Source organism: Mesocricetus auratus, unplaced genomic scaffold, assembly GCF_017639785.1.
Source record: "Mesocricetus auratus isolate SY011 unplaced genomic scaffold, BCM_Maur_2.0 Super-Scaffold_4256, whole genome shotgun sequence".
Classification (NCBI taxonomy): domain Eukaryota; kingdom Metazoa; phylum Chordata; class Mammalia; order Rodentia; family Cricetidae; genus Mesocricetus; species Mesocricetus auratus.
Genome location: NW_024429182.1, coordinates 65752452 through 65772545, shown reverse-complemented (window position 1 = coordinate 65772545; position 20094 = coordinate 65752452). Strand labels below are relative to the sequence as shown.

At 47.0% G+C, this 20094-nt stretch overlaps 1 protein-coding gene across 7 annotated transcripts in view; it reads right to left on the bottom strand.

Moving 5' to 3' along the window:
• Nucleotides 1-1893: 1893 nt before the first annotated feature.
• Uros (uroporphyrinogen III synthase) overlaps nucleotides 1894-20094 on the bottom strand; it is a 22536-nt gene continuing 4335 nt past the window's right edge. For 5 of the 7 annotated variants that reach the window (XM_021228253.2, XM_005064277.4, XM_013117534.3 and 2 more), the window contains exons 2-10: nucleotides 17468-17557; nucleotides 17174-17257; nucleotides 16145-16241; nucleotides 14938-15012; nucleotides 13264-13338; nucleotides 6519-6599; nucleotides 5980-6065; nucleotides 4989-5087; nucleotides 1894-2722 (exon numbers count right to left, since the gene is read on the bottom strand). In XM_021228253.2, the coding sequence (XP_021083912.1) occupies nucleotides 2585-2722; nucleotides 4989-5087; nucleotides 5980-6065; nucleotides 6519-6599; nucleotides 13264-13338; nucleotides 14938-15012; nucleotides 16145-16241; nucleotides 17174-17257; nucleotides 17468-17530 (798 nt within the window). In that variant the 5' untranslated portion in view covers nucleotides 17531-17557 and the 3' untranslated portion in view covers nucleotides 1894-2584. The remainder of the gene's footprint in view (nucleotides 2723-4988; nucleotides 5088-5979; nucleotides 6066-6518; nucleotides 6600-13263; nucleotides 13339-14937; nucleotides 15013-16144; nucleotides 16242-17173; nucleotides 17258-17467; nucleotides 17558-20094) is intronic. The other 2 variants (XM_040752664.1, XM_013117626.3) reach the window with 2 other exon arrangements.

Sequence of the window (20094 nt, the reverse complement as noted above, 5' to 3'; positions counted from 1 at the left end):
TCTGTCCTTTCACTACATTCTGCTTTAAGGCAGCTGCCATCAGAGAAGGTTCACAGGTGACTCCAGCACTGTGTGCATCTGTGATCACTAGGTGATTTGGAGACCCATGTCAACAGTCTCCAGCCTTGAAAACAATGGAAGGAAACAGAATAGAGGGCTGGAGAAATGGCTCAGTGGTTAAGAGCACTGGCTGCTCTTCCAGAGAACCTGGGTTCAATTCCGGCCCACATGGAAGCGCACGGCTGTCTGTAACTCCAGTTTCAGGGGATCTGACATCCCCACACAGATATACATGCAGGCAAAACACCCATGCACATAAATCATTTTAAAAGATGGATAGAAATCTGCTCCCTGAACATACTGAGAGGAAACATGCTCTCGTAGTACAGTATTCCACCAAACAAGGTTTTCCTATGGAAATTTTAATTGTGCATAATTTTAAAGTTCTGTTACTCATAGCTTTGCCTTAGCCAAAAGTACAAAAATAGAGCAAACTTTTCTAGTATGTGTGTATGTGTGTTCAAATGTGCATAATGTGCTTGTTGTGTGGGTGTCCACGTGAAGGTCAGAGGATGACTCTGTGGGGTCACTTCTGTCACCATTGTATGTTTCAAGAACTGAACTTAGGTAGCCAGGCTTGCATGGCAAGAGTCTAAAAACCAACTATCAAGGTCATCTGGCACTGCTGACATGGCAGCCTGTGCCCAGGGCTCCTCTCCTGCTGCACCTCAGCTCCACAGGGCCAGTCCGCTGTGGCATAAGCTCCCTGTTCCTTGTATGGTGGGAGGACACTTTAATCTGCATGAGTTTGCCAGAGAGGGGCAGTCAGCCCAGTTCCTGGCCGGAGGCTCCTGCACATCTGATACAATGCTCACAGGACACCCAGAGCTGCCCATGAAGATGCTGCCAGTGTTCTCAGCACTGGCTGTGATACCTGTTCTTCCCTGCAAGAACAGACATCCTCCACAGAAAAGGGTTCCTTGCGGATGGGGGATTGGAAAGTTAACAGTGAAATGTGACTCTCAGGTCAGAAAGGCTGAGCTAGGTTCTAAGATCCCATGCAAAACAGCGCTCACCACAGTACCTTTGCTGCTGCGCCTCTGTTCAGGTACGAAGCTCTTCTCAGTTACTCCTTAGCTCAGTGTGGCCTGAAAATCCAAACACCCACATCCTTGGAAGCTTTCCCCCTCCCCACTAGCTGTGTCACCTCAAGGCCAGCAGCAGTGACTGGAGCGTATTTAGGAATAAGGGTCATATTGAAGTAGGAAGCCAGAGACTACAGCTCCCCAATTCCCTTCCCAGGCACACCCCAGTGACTTGAGGGCTCAGGGTTTTCAGAGGTTCTCTGAGGATCAGATCACGTGTGTCAACCAATGGCACCAGGCTGGGCAAGGTGTGCACCCTGAGAAACCGCCTTCCCACCTGGCCTTCCGTGAAGACAGCTCTGCCAGTGCACACCCACTTCCCTCCCACCATCCCCCAGGATGGCTTTCTCGCGGCAGCACAAATCTACCAGGACTGTCTAGTGCAGTGTTGTCAACCCCGCCATAAAATTATTCTCACTGCTACTTTATAACTGTAATCTTGCTACTATTGTGAATCATAAAGTAAATATCTGATATGCAGGATGTCTGACGTGTGACCCCTGTGACCCACATGTTGAGCCTGTGACCCACATGTTGAGCGTCACTGGCCTAGAAAAAAGAGTTTGGGGACAGATTTCTCAGAGCCTTTCTGCAAGGCACTACATCTCTTTCTCTCTCCTTCTCGTCTCCTCCCCCTCTTCTTTCTTCTCCGTCTCCAAGAGCAACTAGCGTGATGGATATGCTGCAGTTATGTTTCAGAATGAGATAAAATCTTGGTTATTTGAAACAGAATTATCCACAGCAAAAGTTAGAATTTGAGGTCTTGTTTATTTTTATTTGGGTTTTTGAAATTTACCACTGTCTTGTCTCCATTCTCTGAATGCTGGGATGGTGAGTGTGCCACCATGCTTGGCTCAGTCTTGCTTTGTTTTTTGTGTAATGAATAAATCTACTTCACACATAGCAATTTATCATTCTTACCAGGTCACTGGGTCAGCATCAGAGAGACTCTGTATGTTGCTCCTGAACACAGCTTTGCCCACATGATAATAGTGGGCTGGAGTGATGGCTCAGTGACTGAGAGTTCTTTAAGAGGATCCAGGTTCAAATCCCAGTACCCACATGGTAGCACACAGCTGTCTCTAACTCAGTTTCTAGGGGATCTGACACCATCTCCTGCCTCTGCAGGCACCACACATGCATATGGAACACATGCATGCAGACAAGATGTCCATACACATAAATGCAATTTTAAAGAAACTGGGCAGCAAGCACAAGTCACCATGAGGTTGATTTCATTTCCTTCTTTTTAGGCACAGGAAGCTCTCCCAGGGCCCAATGGCCAGTGTGCACCCAGCCTAGGCTACAAGCTGGACTCCATGGAGGACAGTGACATGCTCACAACAGCTTCTCCAGAGCCCCTCTCTGGTTCTGGGCTCCATCCTAAAGGTAGCAGCAAGCTGTCCCATGCACAGTGAAGGAGCTGGCCCAGCGCAGCCTCAGCAACAGCTGTTTGGTTGTAGCACCTTCCTGATACCTGCAGCCAGGGCTTGAGGTGTGGGACTCTCTGCTGTGCAGCTCACAGGCAGGCCCTTGGCGGCCATAGCACGAGTTGTACTGGGGCCAATGGCTATGAACTGCAAGGAGGCAAGACACAAGAGACACAGCCTCAGCACCACAGCAAGCGCCGCGTGCAGGCGTCATCTGGACAGACTTTCCGTTAGGAGTCATCCCTGCGTGATGTTTCATATAAACAACCGTACAACCTAATTTGAAGCTGACTTCAGAGTCTGCACGATACCTTCAGGCAGGATCTCACTATCATCTCCTGTCACAAGTGCACACAGCCTTAGGACTGGGTGTATGGGGACAAAGCCTGGGGTAGACACCTCAGGGGCTCCAGTTTTCCAATTTCAGGGGCTCTGGGTGGGAGCAGGTGGGGAGCATGGGGTGCCAAGGTGGGTCTGAATCTCCAGGAAAACAGAACGCATAAGCTGGAAAACCAGGGTTCAGGGCTCAGCATCCACTCCCTCTGCCTCCACCTTCTTATCTCTAACCAGGCTGTCCACCGGGCTGCTGGGGGTTACAGAGTGGTCAGGGTGAACCACAAGTTCAGTGCTGGGCACGAGTGTATGCTCACTGACAGATGGGTGACCACTAGGTGCACAGATGGTCACACCCCAAGCCATGTGGTCACTGTAAGAAGGCAGGAAAGAAAAAGAAAATGCAATGACTTCCATTTACTAGGTGGCAGGTGCCATAAAGTTCTCACTGCTCTGGCATGGCTCCTTTGTGGTATTCAAGGTGCTTAACCTTGTGTGAACCCCTGCATTTTAAATAGCACTGTATGGACACTGTGTCTCAGAAACACTGCTACAGAGGAAGGCAGAGATGAAACAAGGATGCCAAGCCACCTGATACATGGATCTCAGGACACTGTCTTCAATGTTCGTCCTAAAACCCTTCCTTTCCTGGCAGCTGCAGAGCTCAAGGCCCCAGTGGCATCTTTAACTACCGGCGTGTGGTGCACTGAACAGTGGCAGTATGATGACTGGGGGGATGCCAAGAATCCATGGGTTACAGAAAGGAATGGGACAGACTTAGGATGGGTACCTTCGCTATGCCCCAGCTGCTCCATGAGTCTAGACAATACTGGCAGCAAAACCCTGAGTTAAAATTCCAAGTGTCCATTTTGTTCTGACTAGAGTTTGCTTAGGGTAATACAGAGTAGAGTTATAGTGGTACAGGTTCTTATTGGGGTAGACCAGCATGGTCAGCCCAGGTGAGTCCTAGGCATGTTCCCATCATAGCTGCCCAGGCACTTCACAGTTACCTGGTGTCTCATCCACCAGGTCCACAGAGACACACATGAGCAGCACTGGCACTGCTGCTGACCCTTCCCCCATGCTCAAGTGCTCATTCAGCCAGTGACCATGCTGAGCACCATGGACCTTCCTCTTCCATCCTGCTGCAGGACTCAGGTGCTAGCTTCCTCCCATAGTAACCCTCATAAAAGTTGGCCTCCAGTGATGCGCTGTAGGATGCTAGCAAGGTGCTGAGTCTCTCTACTCAGTTTCCCCGGTAAGAAGGGCAGTCACCTCCATCCTGCTGGATCCCCATAACCAGACTAGCATAAGCTGCAAGAACTTCAACCACTGTCTGGCAAGTGCTAGCCCATGGCTATGTATCACTGCAGCCCACACGCTGCCATGCACCCTTCTGGTTCCAGCCATGAACCCTTCCTTTTCAGGTGTGACCTAGGGCAGGGCATAGCGTCTCTGCACCTAACATCCCACCTTGAAACTGGGAAAACAGTCTGGTGTCCACGTGGGACACACCTTTGAGATGCATCTGTGATAAGCCAATGTGTTGAAGTCACCTGACTGAAGTGAGCTCTGGGGGGTGGGGATGGGGCCTACTGTCCCTGGGTTCTAGGCCACACTTTTTACATGCTCCTCAGTCCCTGTGAAGTCTGGTCAAGGGCACTTCTGTTGCAGGTGCCACAAGAGTTGTGTCACTTACAGTTCCTGAAAGTGTAAATGTAAACCCTTTAAACAAAAACAAAGACAGATGTTTCTAGACTAGAAAACCATTTCAACATGGAATAAAGGAGGAAAAGGCACCAACACCCACGCCAAACCCTGCAGGGAGGGCCTCACTCAAGTCTTCAACTAACTGAGGACAATGTCATGCAGGGAAGGCCAGACAGTTGGCTATACAGGATGAAAAACTTGGGGCTAATATCCCCAAGTTAAACTGAGACCATCCCAAAGGAGATCAGCAACATATGCAGAGAACCAACAAAAAAGTAACAGGCCCCAGTCACATCACGGGCGTCTGACTCAACATGCAAATTCCAGGATATAGTCAAGAGCAAAAAGGCAAGTCCACAGAATACCATACCTTAATCTGATCAAAGCTGCTGCCAGATAACGCCTGAATATACTCCAGGCTGTATTTAAGACCAGAGGGACTGAAAAATGTGATGCTGGCTGGGATACCCTATGGGAAAGGAGAAGATGAGATGTAGCTTTTGCCCCTAGACAGCATTTCTCAGTTCATCAACATCAACCCTTCCAGTCCTAGAAGGACCAGGGGCTCTACATCAGTGTGATACCTGGCTCTGTACCATTCTCAGCCCACCAAGGCATAGTTCGAAGGACATGTTTATAAAGCAGCAATTCCCACTGAGTGAGGGCTCTGCTGGTCCTCGGTCTGTTTGGTCAGAAGGTGCTGACTCTGTGGAGCCCAGTCTCAGCAATGGAGACACCTCCAGCCCCTGGGGTTAAACAGCCCTCATGGAATTAACAGTCTTCTTGTTGGCTTCTGTCAACTTCTACTTGCTAGGGACAGAGCAGACAACGATCACCCAGCCTGCATGGTTTCTCTACACTTGGGCTGTCCAACAGAACCTCAGAACAGGCGTGGTATGCAGAAGCTGCTCTAGGAGGACAAAGGCTGTGACTTCTGAATGGAAATGGTGGAGGTAGTCACTAAATTAAGAAGCACTCTCCACTCTCCTGCCCCAGGTCTCCCAATCCCAACTTAACTCTATGGTGGGCTCTTCCCAGTGTGGGCTCAGCCTCTGCCCCACGGAATGGAGAGCAAAAGCAATAACAAGGCCACTATGTATTTCAGGCCTTTGTATATGTTACACAAACAGCTTTGTATGACTTATCTTCTTTAATCCTATACAACTGTCACTGGATGGGTCTATTTCTACATCACAAGACACACAAATGGAGCTACAGAAAAGCCACTTGCTCAGTCACATGACTCTGGGAATGACAGAACCCCAATGAGAACCAACATCCACAATCTCATACCCTCAACTTATGCCCCTTCCCTGGGGCATGCCCTGCCAGGCCTTGCTCTCCCTAGAAACCCTACATACCTGTTTTTCATAGAAGCTCTCCAGGTTTCCTTGGATTCCAGGGTGTGGAACTGTCTGATAGACATGCATGCTTTCCATGGGAATCCCTGTGCACAATCAAAACCAGGCTTCATCGCACTGTGAATGGGGCCTCTGCACCCTAGTGTGTAGCTGATGGGGACTGTCAACACACCTCTGAGAACCAACTCCTCAGAAATGCAAAGCAAGACAAGGGGGCAAAAGACCCTGCCCAGCCCTCTGTGACCTGCAGAGCACTGTGGAAATCAATCCGAAGTCTGGAAGGCTGAGTTAGCAGGGAAAGGCCAAGAAACCACAGCCTTCATCGGAACCCACAGATGCCTTTGGTTGTCATGTTTGTGTGAGTTTGTCCCCACAGCTCTGATCCTGGCTGCTCCATGAATCCCACAGTCATGCTGCCAGGAAGTGAGGTTTAGTATCAGAAGACCCAAATGCATCCCAGCTCTGTGTACAGGGTCATGTGTGCCTCCTGGGCCTCAGGACATTCATCTTTAGGGATGCCATTAGCTCTTTCAAGTCACCTTTGTCCTTGAGCATTTTTGGAAGAGTATCTCCTTTGATAGTTCCACAGGGAAAGAGAAGAGGCAGTGTTGAAGATGGCCCTGTGAACACACAAGCACACACTGTAAGAGCTTGGGAAAAAAACAAAACCTTTGTAAAATCACGAAGGGTGACACTGTACAGAAGCACATGGAAGACAACTCCCAGGAGGGTGAGGCTCAGGACCCCATGCTCAGCTCTGCTCTCAGATCTCAGTTCCAGCACCTGTCACCAGGAAGGGAAACTGCTGCATTGTGCTGGCCTTGAAGGGTTCCATAAAGAACCAAAGAGGGAATGTGAGCCAAGAGCCTAGAAAACTCAGCCACAGAAACAAGGCACTGCTGTCCTACTTGCTGCCCGAACTGTCTGTCGGGAGGTGGCTCCCTGGTTCATGGTCCCTATCTGGAATGCAGGCCTTGTACTTAACTATGTAAGAATATAAGTAAGGACTCCGCTGGTATTAGCATTGGGAATATTTCCTAGCTCTGGAGGGGGTTCTGGATGAACCAGGCACATGCACAGGAGACAATAAGGAAGTGACTCTTTGGTGGCTCTGTAGCTACCTCCAACAAAGGCAAATTCCCTGCCTGCTATTTGCCCAGCCACACGAATAGATTTTAAGCAAGGGCATAAAGGGCATAAAAGGCAGGAGGCTGCTCCAAGGGCCCTGAATCTCACTGTGCCCCAACACCCATCTCTACCTGAGAAGGCCTGAGGCAATGTTCAGTCCTGAGCACTTTGCAACTGACAGAACAGCAAGTTGCAACAAAACCACCCAACCAAACTGAGGGACTGTCAAATGCAAGAACTTTCCTCACCAACCATTTCTTCTGTATCAGACCAAGAAATGTAATGGGTATTGCTCATGCATAAACATCACATATTTCCCATGGCACAATTATCCTTCTGAACACACCACTGGTAACTGAGATCAGAGGAAGAATGAAACAAACTCTCCCCAGCTAGCACTGGCTTTGAGAAGCAGTAGCTAAGTGACAGTCTTAGCTGTAGGCCACTGTGTTTGAAGTACAAGCAACAGTGGCATGCTGGTGGATGTTTTATTTAAACTGCTCTGTAAACACTGGTACCAACACAGGAGAGCACATGGCTCGGGAAATGATTAACTATAGATCACAGCTGCCTGCTGAGTTCTTTCCACTGAAGTGCTGCAGGTACCTCCTAGACACACAGTTTTAAAGACATGTTCAGGTGCTGTGCTGTCCACCCTAGCCTAGGCGGCTCTCTGTGTCTTTTTATGTGAGTGTTGTGGCCGGAAGGTGCAGGAAGCTAGGGGCTAAAGCTCTTTCTAGGGCCCTTATGGGAAGGCAAATAATTCAACTTTCCAGCAAGCCTTGCCCCAAAGGCATGAAAAGAGCCTCTTGATGATTCAAGAATCTCCCCTCCTCTTTATCTTGTCATACTGTTATTCCTAGATCGGTGAGAAGCATAGGATTCGAGTTCCATCTTTTATCCCGAAGGCTGGGCTGTAGTGGTGCAGGGTATTCTGTGGACCTAGGCTTGTCTGGCCAAGATCTGCCACCTAAGCATGTGGGGCTCACATATGAAGTCAGCCAGCTCAGCTGCCTTCTCAGGAAGGGAATACCCCGGGGGCATAAAAGAAGGAAAGGTTGAGTATGTTCACATGGAACGCTGCTGTTGAGAGTCCAATGAACTGCATTTTCTGAGTGCTCTCTGCCCAAAGTAAAAAAAAAAAAAAAGCTGGGTGTGGTGGCACATGCCTATGATCCTGGCATGCAGGAGAGTGAGGCAGAAGGATCACTACAAGTTTGAAACAAGTCTGGTCTATACAGGGAGCCTGGGTTGCAGAATTTTGAACAAACTAGAACTATACTACCACAACCATCTCCCTACTCCCTTTTTTTAAAAAGATTTATTTATTTATTACATATACAGTGTTCTGTCAGAAGAGGGCACCAGATTGAATTGCAGATGGCTGTGAGCCACCATGTAGTTGCTGGGAACTGAACTCAGGTCCTCTGGAAAAGCAGTCAGTGCTCTTAACCTCTGAGCCACCTCTCCAGCCCCCCCTACTCCCTTTTTAAAAAGCTTAATTTCTGTGGATTTATTTTTAACTTGATCAAGTCAGTGCACTAGCAAAGCTTGCTGATTTCAACATACTTAGGCCAAAGCAATGGATGGAGCCAACAACAACGGCAACACCACCACACACACACACACACACACACACACACACACACACACACACACACACACACACACAGTGACTTGTGGAGCCCAAGGGCTCTGCTCTCCATTGCTGTGGGCTGCCAGAGATGACAAGTGACAATGCTAAAGTTCAATTAATACAATGCTGCTTGCTGCTAAGGAGGGACCGGAGGAACAGACTCTCAAGACAGTGAGAAATGCACAACAGGAGCAGCCCCTGATGTAGGTAAGAGATGAGTTGTGTGCTCAGGCCTCAAATGCAGATCATCAGACACTGAAGCTAATTGGAGCATGGGAGCAGGGACTCTGTACATCCAGGAGATCATTTCAAAGAAAGGCATTACAGTCTGTTTTGGCTTCTCTATCTCTTTAAATGTGACTATCTTCAATTCTATACCACTTACCTTGTGATTACTCTCTCATTCAAAGAGAGATTGGAGAGAGGAGCACAATTGTTTATAAGGAGTGATCAGGTTAAATGGGTTAACAGCTTTAAGTGCCCACAATAATGTCTGTCTTATAGTAAATGTTTAAGTAAAATAATGAGTTGAGCCGGGCGTTTAATCCCAGCTCCCAGGAGGCAGAGGCAGGCGGATCTCTGCAAGTTCAAGGCCAGCCTGGTCTCCGTAGTGAGTTCCAGGACAGCCTCCAAAGCCACGGGGAAACCCTGTCTTGCAAAACTAAAAAAATAAAATAAAATAAAATAAAAAAATAATGAGTTGACTTTGTTCCCACCCACACTGGAAGTATTTTTCTAACTTTTAAAATTGGGCTGTTTCAGGTGATCGTGGCACACATCCTTAATCCCAGCACTTGTGGGGCAGAGGCAGGTGGATCTCTAAGTTAGAGGCCAGCCTTGTCTACAGAGCAAGTTCCAGGACAGTCTGGGACACAAAAAGAAACCCTGCCTTGAAAAACCAAACCAATCCAAAAACAATGAAACAAACTGAGCTGAAAAGTTTACATAAAGAGAAACTCATTAATGTCTTGATACAAACTTAGGTAAAAGTCCTCAGCAGCAGTTAACTATGACTTTATTTGCATATTCTAATTACAAATGGAAAGTTTTTTTGTTTTTATTTTTGTTTTTTCGAGACAGGGTTTCTCTGTATTGCTTTGGAGGCTGTCCTGAAACTCACTTTGTAGACCAGGCTGGCCTCGAACTCACAGAGATTCGCCTGCCTCTGCCTCCCGAGTACTGGGATTAAAGGCGTGCATCACAATGCCCGGCACAAATGGAAGATTTATTAGGCCTACAGACATGCTAGTAATAAGCTAGAAGTTACAATGGCTTTGCAAAGATTGCATCCCAGGACTGGCATCACGCCTGGGTAAGGAAGGGTATTTGTATCCAAGTCTGTTGATCTGAGTTTGAACCCTCGGACTCACAGGGAGGAAAGAACCAATCCCCAGAGACAGGGCATAGCATGTTACTATCCACCCTGCCAAGCCTGGGCCAGTTAGCTGAAGCACAGTGTGGGAGCTCACATTGGCACTGACCCTCTGCCTTGTGCTTACAAAGCAAGGAAACCAACCTGGTGGCCCTAGGCCTAATAATGAGCAATGACTCAGGCACTTCTGTCTCCTTCTAGAACAAATGCATGGAACTTGAGTAGCGCTCAAGACCTGCTCTGGAGACAGGTGGAAGCAAAGTGCCATTATGGAATGGGCAATTATCCCTCATAAATGCTGGTGTTTGATTCTAAGAGGACACCATGATCTATCCTTTACATTTAGGACTACATTTTTAAAAGACAGGCTTTGATGCTATGTATAGCTATGCTTCAGATTCTGCTATGCCTCTAAATCTGACTGGGTGCCTGTATGCTTATCATGCCCTTTATAACAGACCAGTGAACATGGGTCCTGAGTTCTAGAAGCCATTCTTCTGAGTTATTGACCCTCAGGAGGGGGCTGTGGGACCTAGATCTGTAACCCAGTTGGACAGAGTGCGAGTCCCTTGGACACCAATATTTACATCTAAAGTTGGGCAGTCTTGTGAGACAGCCTTTTCCTGTGGGTCTGCACTTACTCTGGGTTGGTTCACAACTGAATTACATTATGAATGCCCACATGGTATCTGTGGAGTTGGACATTTGGCTGTTGCTGTGAAGAAAAACCTGTTTGGTGAAGTAGCCGTGCCCTTACCGCACCAAATGTTTGCTGCTCTTTTCACTGCTTACGTCACCTGCCTTCCCAAGTCTAGCTTATGCTGGGAGCTCCCAGGAGGCAGGAGGCTGGAGGGTCTGAGCCCTATACTCTAACTAAAGGTCTGCTAAGGCAGACTGAACTGACTTGGTCTTCTATGAAGTGGCAGAGAGTACAGATGTAGGAAAGAGAGGTTCAGTCCAGGCATCAGGTGCCCAGCAGGCCTCCGCATGCCAGTGAACATGGAGTTCAGGAGAATGTAGACTTAGCAAACCACCGTGGTGGCTAGAGCATCCTCTTTAAAGAAGACCTGTCAGGTATTTGCAAGCTGTAGGCCCCCCAAAGCTCTGCCACACCAGAGTCAGGCACCCTAGAACTCTCACCTTAGTGGAGTCCCCTCACTCTGAATCTAGGTGGTGCCTGGCCAGCAGCTCCTTGAAGTCAAGCGGACACAAAGCAGAGTTCAGTTAGGTTTGCTGAAGGTGATGGACCACACATATCAATGGTTCTGCAGGTCTAAGTCTGACTTCTAGCCCTGTTACCTCAGAGCCTGAGGCCTTGGTCCCCCAGTGCCTCAATAACAGCACACTAAAAAAGAACTTCAGTGATGACAGGAATACTTCATTGTCCAATGCAGGGTCACTGGCCATTAGTGATGCCAGAACTATAAAGTGTGAAATTCTATTTAGTCTGGATTATTTTCGCTACCATCCTGGATGGCACATTTGTCACCAGACATGGCTCTTGCCCTAGCTGGCTGTGAAGACTGTCTCCTGGGGAACACTGAGCACTCATTAATGCTAGTTCTCAGTGTTAATGCCAAGCATTTAATTAGCAGAAAGGTAGTTAAATAGTATTTTTTTGTGTGCTGGGGAATAAACCCAGGACGTCATACATACTAGAGAAGTACTCTGACATTCGACTATACTCCAGCTTTGAAATTGTTTTTAAAAGAAGCTGATATGCCACCAATATGTACAATTTTTTGCTATCAGTTAAACAATTTAAATAGAAAGATACACTAGATTCATTCCCATGGCTATGACGAACACTGACCAAAACAACTTAGGGAGGAAGGGGGTTTATTTCCCTTGACAGGTTATAGTCCATCACTGAGGGAAGGAAGAGCAGGAACTTGAAGCAAGAAACTGACGGTAGAGGAAATCTCCTTGCTGACTGCTCACAGGCTTAGTTAGGCTTAGCTAGCTTTCTTGTGGAACCCAGCACCACCTGCCTAGGGAATGGTGTGGCCCACAGTGGACTGTATCAATTATCAATGAAGAAAATACTGAAAAGACATATCCACAGTCCAGTATGATCTGGGCAATTCCTCAATTGAGATTCCTCAGGTCACTCTAGGCTACATCAAGTTGACAGTCAAAGCTAACCAAGACAGATGTCTGTTTTCATATTGAAAAAAGTAGAGAATTATCAGCTTGGAGAGGACAGCTGGCATTCCCTGCCTGCTGCTGAAACCCGCAGGTGGCTCTGCCCAGGGCCTGTCTGGATCTAGGGAGCCCCAGTTCAAAGTTCATGATTCAAGGCTTATTAGGAGCAGCTTCCAGAGGTACACTAAGATGTAAAAGCTAAAGAACCTTTTGGCAATGGGAGTAGCTTATGGCATGAGAACCAGAGAAGACTTTAACATACAACTTTGCGATCACAAAAGCCAATACCACTTCAAGAAGCCATGGTTATAACATAGTTTGTTTTATCCATCATTGTTTGAGAAGCCATAAAAAGCCATAAAGGTCCTTCTCTCTTCACCCTGATAATATGCTAGGGGAAAAGAAGATGTCCAGATCCTACAACCTTTGAAGAAAGCCAAAGCTATGTCAGCACTCCATCCTGACCTTCTCCCAGCCCAGCAGACCCCAAAGCAATTCCTCAGAGGGGTCAGCACATTACACAGTCAGAGCCAAGACCCAGGGTTTACATTTCCCCTAGATGTTTTCCTGTTCCAACTACAGAGTCTGGTAGCACTGATAGAGACCTGCCTGCAAAACCGTAAACACCTGGCTGGCTGACCTCAAGAGCAGGTTCAGATTTCTTCCGCTCACAGAGCAAGAGGGTTCTCCTTCAGTCCGTGTGGCGGAGTGACACAGCTGCAAGTCCCTGTGTCTACAGCTGGATTCGACATTCAGGAAAGAGGACAGACACAGCATCGAGGAGGGCATTCTCAATTTTCCTGTCCTCACTCCAAATTCTCCATTCTAAAACTCTCATCTGTATTCTTCAGATGCCTAAAACCCTATAATTAGCTTAAGACAAATCACCACCTAAATCCAAAAAGCCCTAGGACTGGCCTATGCGCTGACTGAAGACAACCTTGTGGGGAATCAGTTCTTTGTTGGGAGTGTGTTTTGTGGGGGAGGGTGGGTCTTCACTTACTGGAGCAAATATATTCAGCAAGCTTTTCTGCATTTCCACTGTGTGCTCCTTCTGCATCCAGGCCAATTTTATTCACTGGAAAATGACAAAGAGGTGAATTTCTGTGACAGTTACTGAAACCCTTTAGTTCCTGCATTACTTTTAAATCACAAATGTGCCGGCACTGTTTGCCTACTCACAGAGATGTGTCCTCTGGAAGCCAAGGAGAAAGACCACAGCTATCCTTTCCCAGATGAGGGTGCCCTGGGCACACCTTCCCTAGACAGGGGTCTTAGTGTTAACTAGCTTCTCTGAACCCCACTTATCTACATGAGCCAGAAGCACGGGCCCTGTAGGACTGTCTTAGGCTTATGTGATAATGAAGCCAACTGCTGGCATCTGCTTATCAGTCAGGAGATGGTGAGCGTTTGGAAACCACCAAGTCTTGCCAGCATCTTTTTAGAGAGCCCTTGTTTCATTGGGGAAAGGTGATCAGCTCCCATCAAGAAAGGGGTAGTGGGTTCACATGGCCAGACTGGAATGAAGGGGGCAGAGAAAAGGTTTCACAACACAAAGACCCATCGCACTATGTACACTGGTAGTTGGGGAGGGCGCTGTCCCAGTCCCCCTCTCAATGTAACCCTGGAGCTCTCTATATAAACTAGGCCAGCCTCCAACTCACAGAGATCCTCCTGCCTCTGCCTGCCAGGTGCTGGGTGGAATTAAAGGTATGTGCCACCCCCACCTGACCAAGCTCTTCTTGAAGAAAACAAGAAGACTCCTTGCCTTCTCCAGGCAGTGTACATGTGGCTACTCCACAGAGAATGTGGATGAAGGCAGGGCCTGCTTAGCACGGCTACCTGCACAGAGGAACACACGACTTCCAGAGGAAATGTATGGTGGGTACTGCATTTAGGAGCCAAACAGTTGCTACCTATGTTGTCACCAATGACTGTTTCAATGGGCACCATCAGCTTTTCATTCATGGGTCATTAGAAATGTACTGTGCCTGAGGAGAAAGCCTCCTGCAGTTGTAAACTGTTCAGCACCAAAGTGCCGCGCTTGCTGCGCAGCCTGAGTCCGAGAATGTGGCGAGGGTGTCGGGGATTGACGACACAGACCCAGAAGGCTCCTCAAGAAGGCTCTCCTTTATTCCTACTCTGGCTGGTTATTATATACCCTCACACCAGAGGTGGGGATGGGTGGGTCTGAGGATGCGGTTAGTCTTTGGAAAAGGTAGAGGACAGGGCGGTTTTCAGGAACTTATTGCCCTGGGCATTGTATTGTTTTTAGTAAACATGTTTTTAGTAAACATTGTCTTACAGCTGCCTATTCCCAGGCCATGGGGAAGTGGGTCTCTGCTCAAGGTCTGGTGTCCCCACACCAAAACTGTCTCTGCACTGCACTGCTGACCCAGGCTACCAGGGACAAGTGAGCCAAGAAGCCTGAAGTCCCCAGGAACTGAACTGAGGCTGGCCCTTAATACAGTAGGCGTGTGTGATCCCTTGTCCCTGCTTTGGCATTCCATTTCCCTCCATTTCAACTACTCTTGGCCAACAATGGCCTGAAAATACTAAATGGAAAATTCCAGGAATAAGCAGTTAACAGGTTCTAGGCTGTATATGGTCTGAGTGTGAACTCTTATCCATCCTGCCTAGGATTCAAACCTTCCTTCATCTTCCCTCGACTCCTTACCTAGAGAAGCAGTGGCATTTCCAACCACATACACAGACTTGGCATTCCATCTGTTTTTCAGAGACTTTTCCCAGTCTGCAAAACATGGAATTATATATCAGCTATGCACACAAAGTGGCTATCTGTATGTTAAGGTGGCTCGCTTCTTCATTTTTAAGGCCCCAGCCTTCACTTTAGCAGGAGACTGAGCTCTCAGTCTCTAAAGCAAGCTGGCTACCTGGGCAAGGAGACAACAGTGACAGCACCACCCCATTTCCTCACTGACCACTCTGCCCCTGGCAACACTCTGGATGCTCTTCTATGGGACTCAGATTATGCAGTGAGCATCAAAAACCTGTGGCTCAAGACACTTGGCACAGAGCAGACATATGACATTTTCCAACTAGTGAGTAGAGTAACCTCCTAGTTTGGGTGTTATGGAGCTTACTCCAAGGCCAGGTCACTAAGGGGAAGAAAGGTCAAGGAGCTCACAGCAGCCAGAATGGCTGCATGAATTCAGGGCTACAGGACTCCAAAACTCCAACACTAACCATCTCCCAATTGCTTCCCTTCACTGGAAGAACTCCCTAAGCCTGTTAAGCCTGTGTTTTGACTATAAGTGAGGTCACAGTACTGTACATGCCTCCAGGCTATATTCAGCATTCAATCTGGAGCTTAGGTGTCAGGAAATGGGTTGGGTCACTATATACTGCTGTAATGGAAAACAGCCATGTCGAAAAGGGTGTGGTAAGGCCATGAAGCATTTCCCCACTTGCATAAAGCGTCACTTAGCCTACTTTCAGAAGAAGAAACTGGCACAACACACAACATCTAAAAGGCAATTGAAGGCTGGTGAGCTAGTTCAGCAGGTAAAGGTGTTAGCCACCAAGCCTGACGATCTGAGTTTGACCCCTGGAACCCCTGGGGTGGAAGGAGAGAATGTACTCTTATGGACTGTACTCTGATCTCTACACACATATCATGGCATGTACCCAACAAAGAAGTAAGTAAATAATAATAAAATGATAAAATAAAACAAATACATAAATGGCAAGTGAGAGCACTCTCTCAGCCATGTCTGTGTGGGGACTCAGGGGGCACTTGTAAGCCCGCATGCCCAGGCACTTGGTTCTGTTGGGCATGTAGCTACCCCTGGACTGCAGTGTCTCAGAAAAGAAAAGGAGAGTAAGTAAGAGTCTGGTGGAATCCAAAGCCGACCTGCCCTCACCTTCAGTTTTATTGTCCTGCTCCAAACACAGCTTCACTGCTTCCACTGCCCTGGGACTGGTGAAAATGAGTCCTCCAAAGCCTTCGGGATGAGACAGCTGCACCAAAACCAACAGATGCTGGCTTAGTCTCAGCCTCTTGAAGAACTACGGGCCTGAGTCCAAGTGCGTCCACTAAGAAGTGGGAAACTAGCCCTTCTCCCTGCCACCCCTCCACCCACCTGACACTTTCTGGGGCTGACTATGGGCCTGGAGCCATTCTGGACCTTCCCTCAAGAAGCTCCTTCTCGGGCAGAGACACACAACTGCAACCCAGGGGATGAACAACCTGACTCAGAGGGGCAAACTGGGATGGGTCAGTGGAGTAAGCTGCAGGCAGGAGGGCAGACTTGATCTGGATCCATAACACAACTAGACTATCAAGGAGGTAAAACTCAGCTGAAGCCTGGGCTTCAAACACAATACTTGGCTGAATACTTCTGAGTTAGGCACTGAGCTGCTGTGTACACCTGACTTTACTCAAGGTGTCCACATCAAATCTTTGGTTTTTGCAGTGCTGGTACCCAATATGCATTGTGCACACAGAACACCCTCAGGCCACCATTAATCTGAAACATTTGGAGGCTTTACTGCCGGACTCCTGCAGGATCTGTCGAGGGCTGAGTAGAGCAAAGTGGTGGGCAGAAGCCCCGGGCTTGCATTTGGCCCTCCTAACTGCCTAGGTGCCTGGCTTAGTTTCAACACCAGAGCTCATTCTAAAACCAGAAACACCTGCCTAGTCATCTGTTCACAGGCCAGGGAAGGGCTAAAAGAGCCCTAACTCTGAGAGCCATGCTGGTGGGGCTCTATCTCCAGGGCTTCCTGACGAAGCAGACTGAGGCTTAGGGGGAGAAGCCTAAGGGGAGTCTCTGGCATCCAGGTGAGTGGGTGCTGCCCTGTGTTCATGTCTAGTGGTAAAATGAGCCTAACACTCTTGTGGCTTGGGCTGGCAAGAATTCTACAGAGGGCAAGTCCTAGCATGGGGCTCTTACCTTTTCTGACAAACTGGGAAGAGACAAAAACTCAAATGACAGAACAGGAATTAGTGTAGCTTCCAGTCCATATAATCCCAGCTCCTGCAAATGAATGAATGTCATTCTTGGTTAGCCAGGGCTGTCTTGAAAATAAGGAATGGTCATGAAATCACATTAACTGCTATCTGAAAACAGGGAAGCATAACACATTAGCTATATACCAAGTTTACTGAGTTTTAGCATCCCCACCCTTTCTTCCATTGGCAAGGAAGTTCTACTTCAGAGGTCAAGGAATAAGGCTCAGTCACTTACCTGGATATATGGGTCCTGGCCACTGTCATCATCCTTGGCATCTTTCAATAAGAGAACCTTCATTGTGCCTGGCAGCCCTTAGGAAAGACACTGGGACAGAGCAAGGAAATGATCTTAATTAGATCTCAAAGACTGTTCCTAGGCAATTGTTGGAAGGGGAGAGGACAAGAATCATCAATCGCCCTGTGGAGCTAAATGGGTGTGGACTTTCTCAAGACCCCTGTCACTGATAAGCCCAAAGGAGAACATGTTAGAAGTTGATACTGCCTGGAAAGGCAAGGGAGAGCCATTAGTTAAATCAAGTGACTAAGCCAGACCGTGGCTAACCAGAGAGAGATGGTGAGTTCTGTGTCACATCAGTAGCAAACAGAGAAATGAGTACCTTAATTTTGAGGAGGCAAATGAGTAAGGAAGCAAATAAATGATTTCCCTTACAAAATAAATAAACTAAATAGTTAATAAGCCCTTCAGTTATATTGACTTTTCCAGCTCTCAAGTCATTTTTATTAAATGTAATATACCAACCTAGAAACAATCTCTCAACATGTACATAATAATATATCATCTTACATAATTCATACCTTTTCTTTTTTTTTTCTTTTGGTTTTTCAAGACAGGGTTTCTCTGTATTGTTTGGTGGCTGTCCTGGAACTCGATTTGTAGACCAGGCTGGCCTCGAACTCACAGAGATCTGCCTGTCTCTGCCTCCCGAGTGCTGGGATTATAGGTGTGCGCCACCAACGCCCGGCTAATTCATACCTTTTCTACTTGTTATTCCACTTCTGAGAATAAATACAAGAATCAAAACTGTACATGAAGACCAGCATACAAAATTTCATTCCAGCCTGGATGTAGTGGCATACACGTTTAATCCCAGCACTTGGGAGGCACAGAGAGGTGAGCTGAGGCTACCTGGGTCTACACAGCAAGACCAGCAAGGGCTCTACAGTGAGACCCTATCTCCAAAACAAACAAACAAACAAACAAACAAAACCAAAAAACCCACTTCTTGGTCATCTCTATAATATCCAATAACTGGAAACAATATAAGCATCCAATGAGAGGCTGGTTAAGTAAACTGATACAGGTTTTAGAAAATCATTAAATATTGGCAAATAACCTAATTGCATGGGTTACCTAATCAAACATGTTAAGAAAAATATGTAAGAACAGTTACATAAGTAGTTTGATTTTAGTACAAATACATGAGAGACTACACACTCAAATATTATTAGTACTTATTTCTGAATAGGCATTAGTATGATTTTCCTTCTTTTCGTTTTCCTTATTATCCAAAAGTGTTATGAACATTATCTTCCTGGTTACATGGGAGACATTTTATAAAAATCACCCAGTGTTCTCACAATAAATGGCAGGCAAGAAGACCTGTAGAGTAAATCTGATTGAAAGACCATCATACCATAGACAGCATTAGACTCACCAAGAGAATACACTTGGAATGGGAAATGAGTGAGCTTTGGGAGCCATGAGTCACAAGTTACTACTGATTACACTGATGGCTGGAATATTCCACCCAGGGAACACTAGGAAATATGGCTCAAAATGAGTTCCTCTACATCTAAATAACCAAATCCAGCTACATGGATAAGAATTATGAAAGAATGTTCTAGTTATTGTTGCTGTCCAGGCATCAGAGAAATGGGGGCAGGGGGCTTGAGAAAACAGATGATATGGTTTCTATTACTCCCTGGGGTTCTCAAAGTGTCTCAGCTAGAAATTAGGACCCTTCCCCTCTATGGTAGTCATGTCTTTTTGTTATTTCAGCTTTCCAAGCTTATGATAGTAAATCTTACTTTTACTCTACTATGTGTCTTGGTTTGTTTGTTTTTGGAGATAAGATGCCACACTGTAGTATAGCCAGGCTGTCTGGAACTATGTGGCCCAGGTTGAATTTAAGCCTCGAGTGCTAGGGTTACAGGCATGTACTACTATGCCTCAACAAATTAAATCTTGGTACTATTGAAAAGAGCTCAAAAGGTTTCTAAAGCACACCCCCAGGTGTCTGTGAGGTGTTTCCAGGGAGGATTAGAGGGGGAGACCCACCTCTGGATGCAGGTGGCACCATACTATAAAGCAGACTAAGAGGAGTAAGAGGCAAAGGAGAACTCCCACACTTCCTGGTCTATCCTTTGAAACCATGAGCCAAAATGAATGGCCACTTCCTCTAAGTTGTTATATTTCATCTTCAAGCCACAGCTATGGAAAACCAATCAACAGCTAGTTTCCACGTATTTACAAATGGTGGCCCACATGCTGCTAAGAAGGTACTTAGAGATCGATCAAGTACACTACTGATGATACTGATGGACATTATTTGTTGTTTTTGTTTTTAGAGACAGAGTTTCTCTGTGTAGTCCTGGCTGTTCTGGAACTCACTCTGCTCTCCAGGGTGGCCTCGAACTCAGAGATCGCCTGCCTCTGCCTCCTGAGTGCTGTGATTAAAGATATGCACTACCACCACCAAGCTTAACATTTTTTTTCCTTTTTTCTGATGGACTTTTAGCAAGGAAGATCACTCCAGATAACTTTGGGGAGCTTGACTCAATCAATCCAAAGGCATTAGAAAGAGCAGCATGGGGGATCCCTAAAGCAGGAAGTTTCTAGCT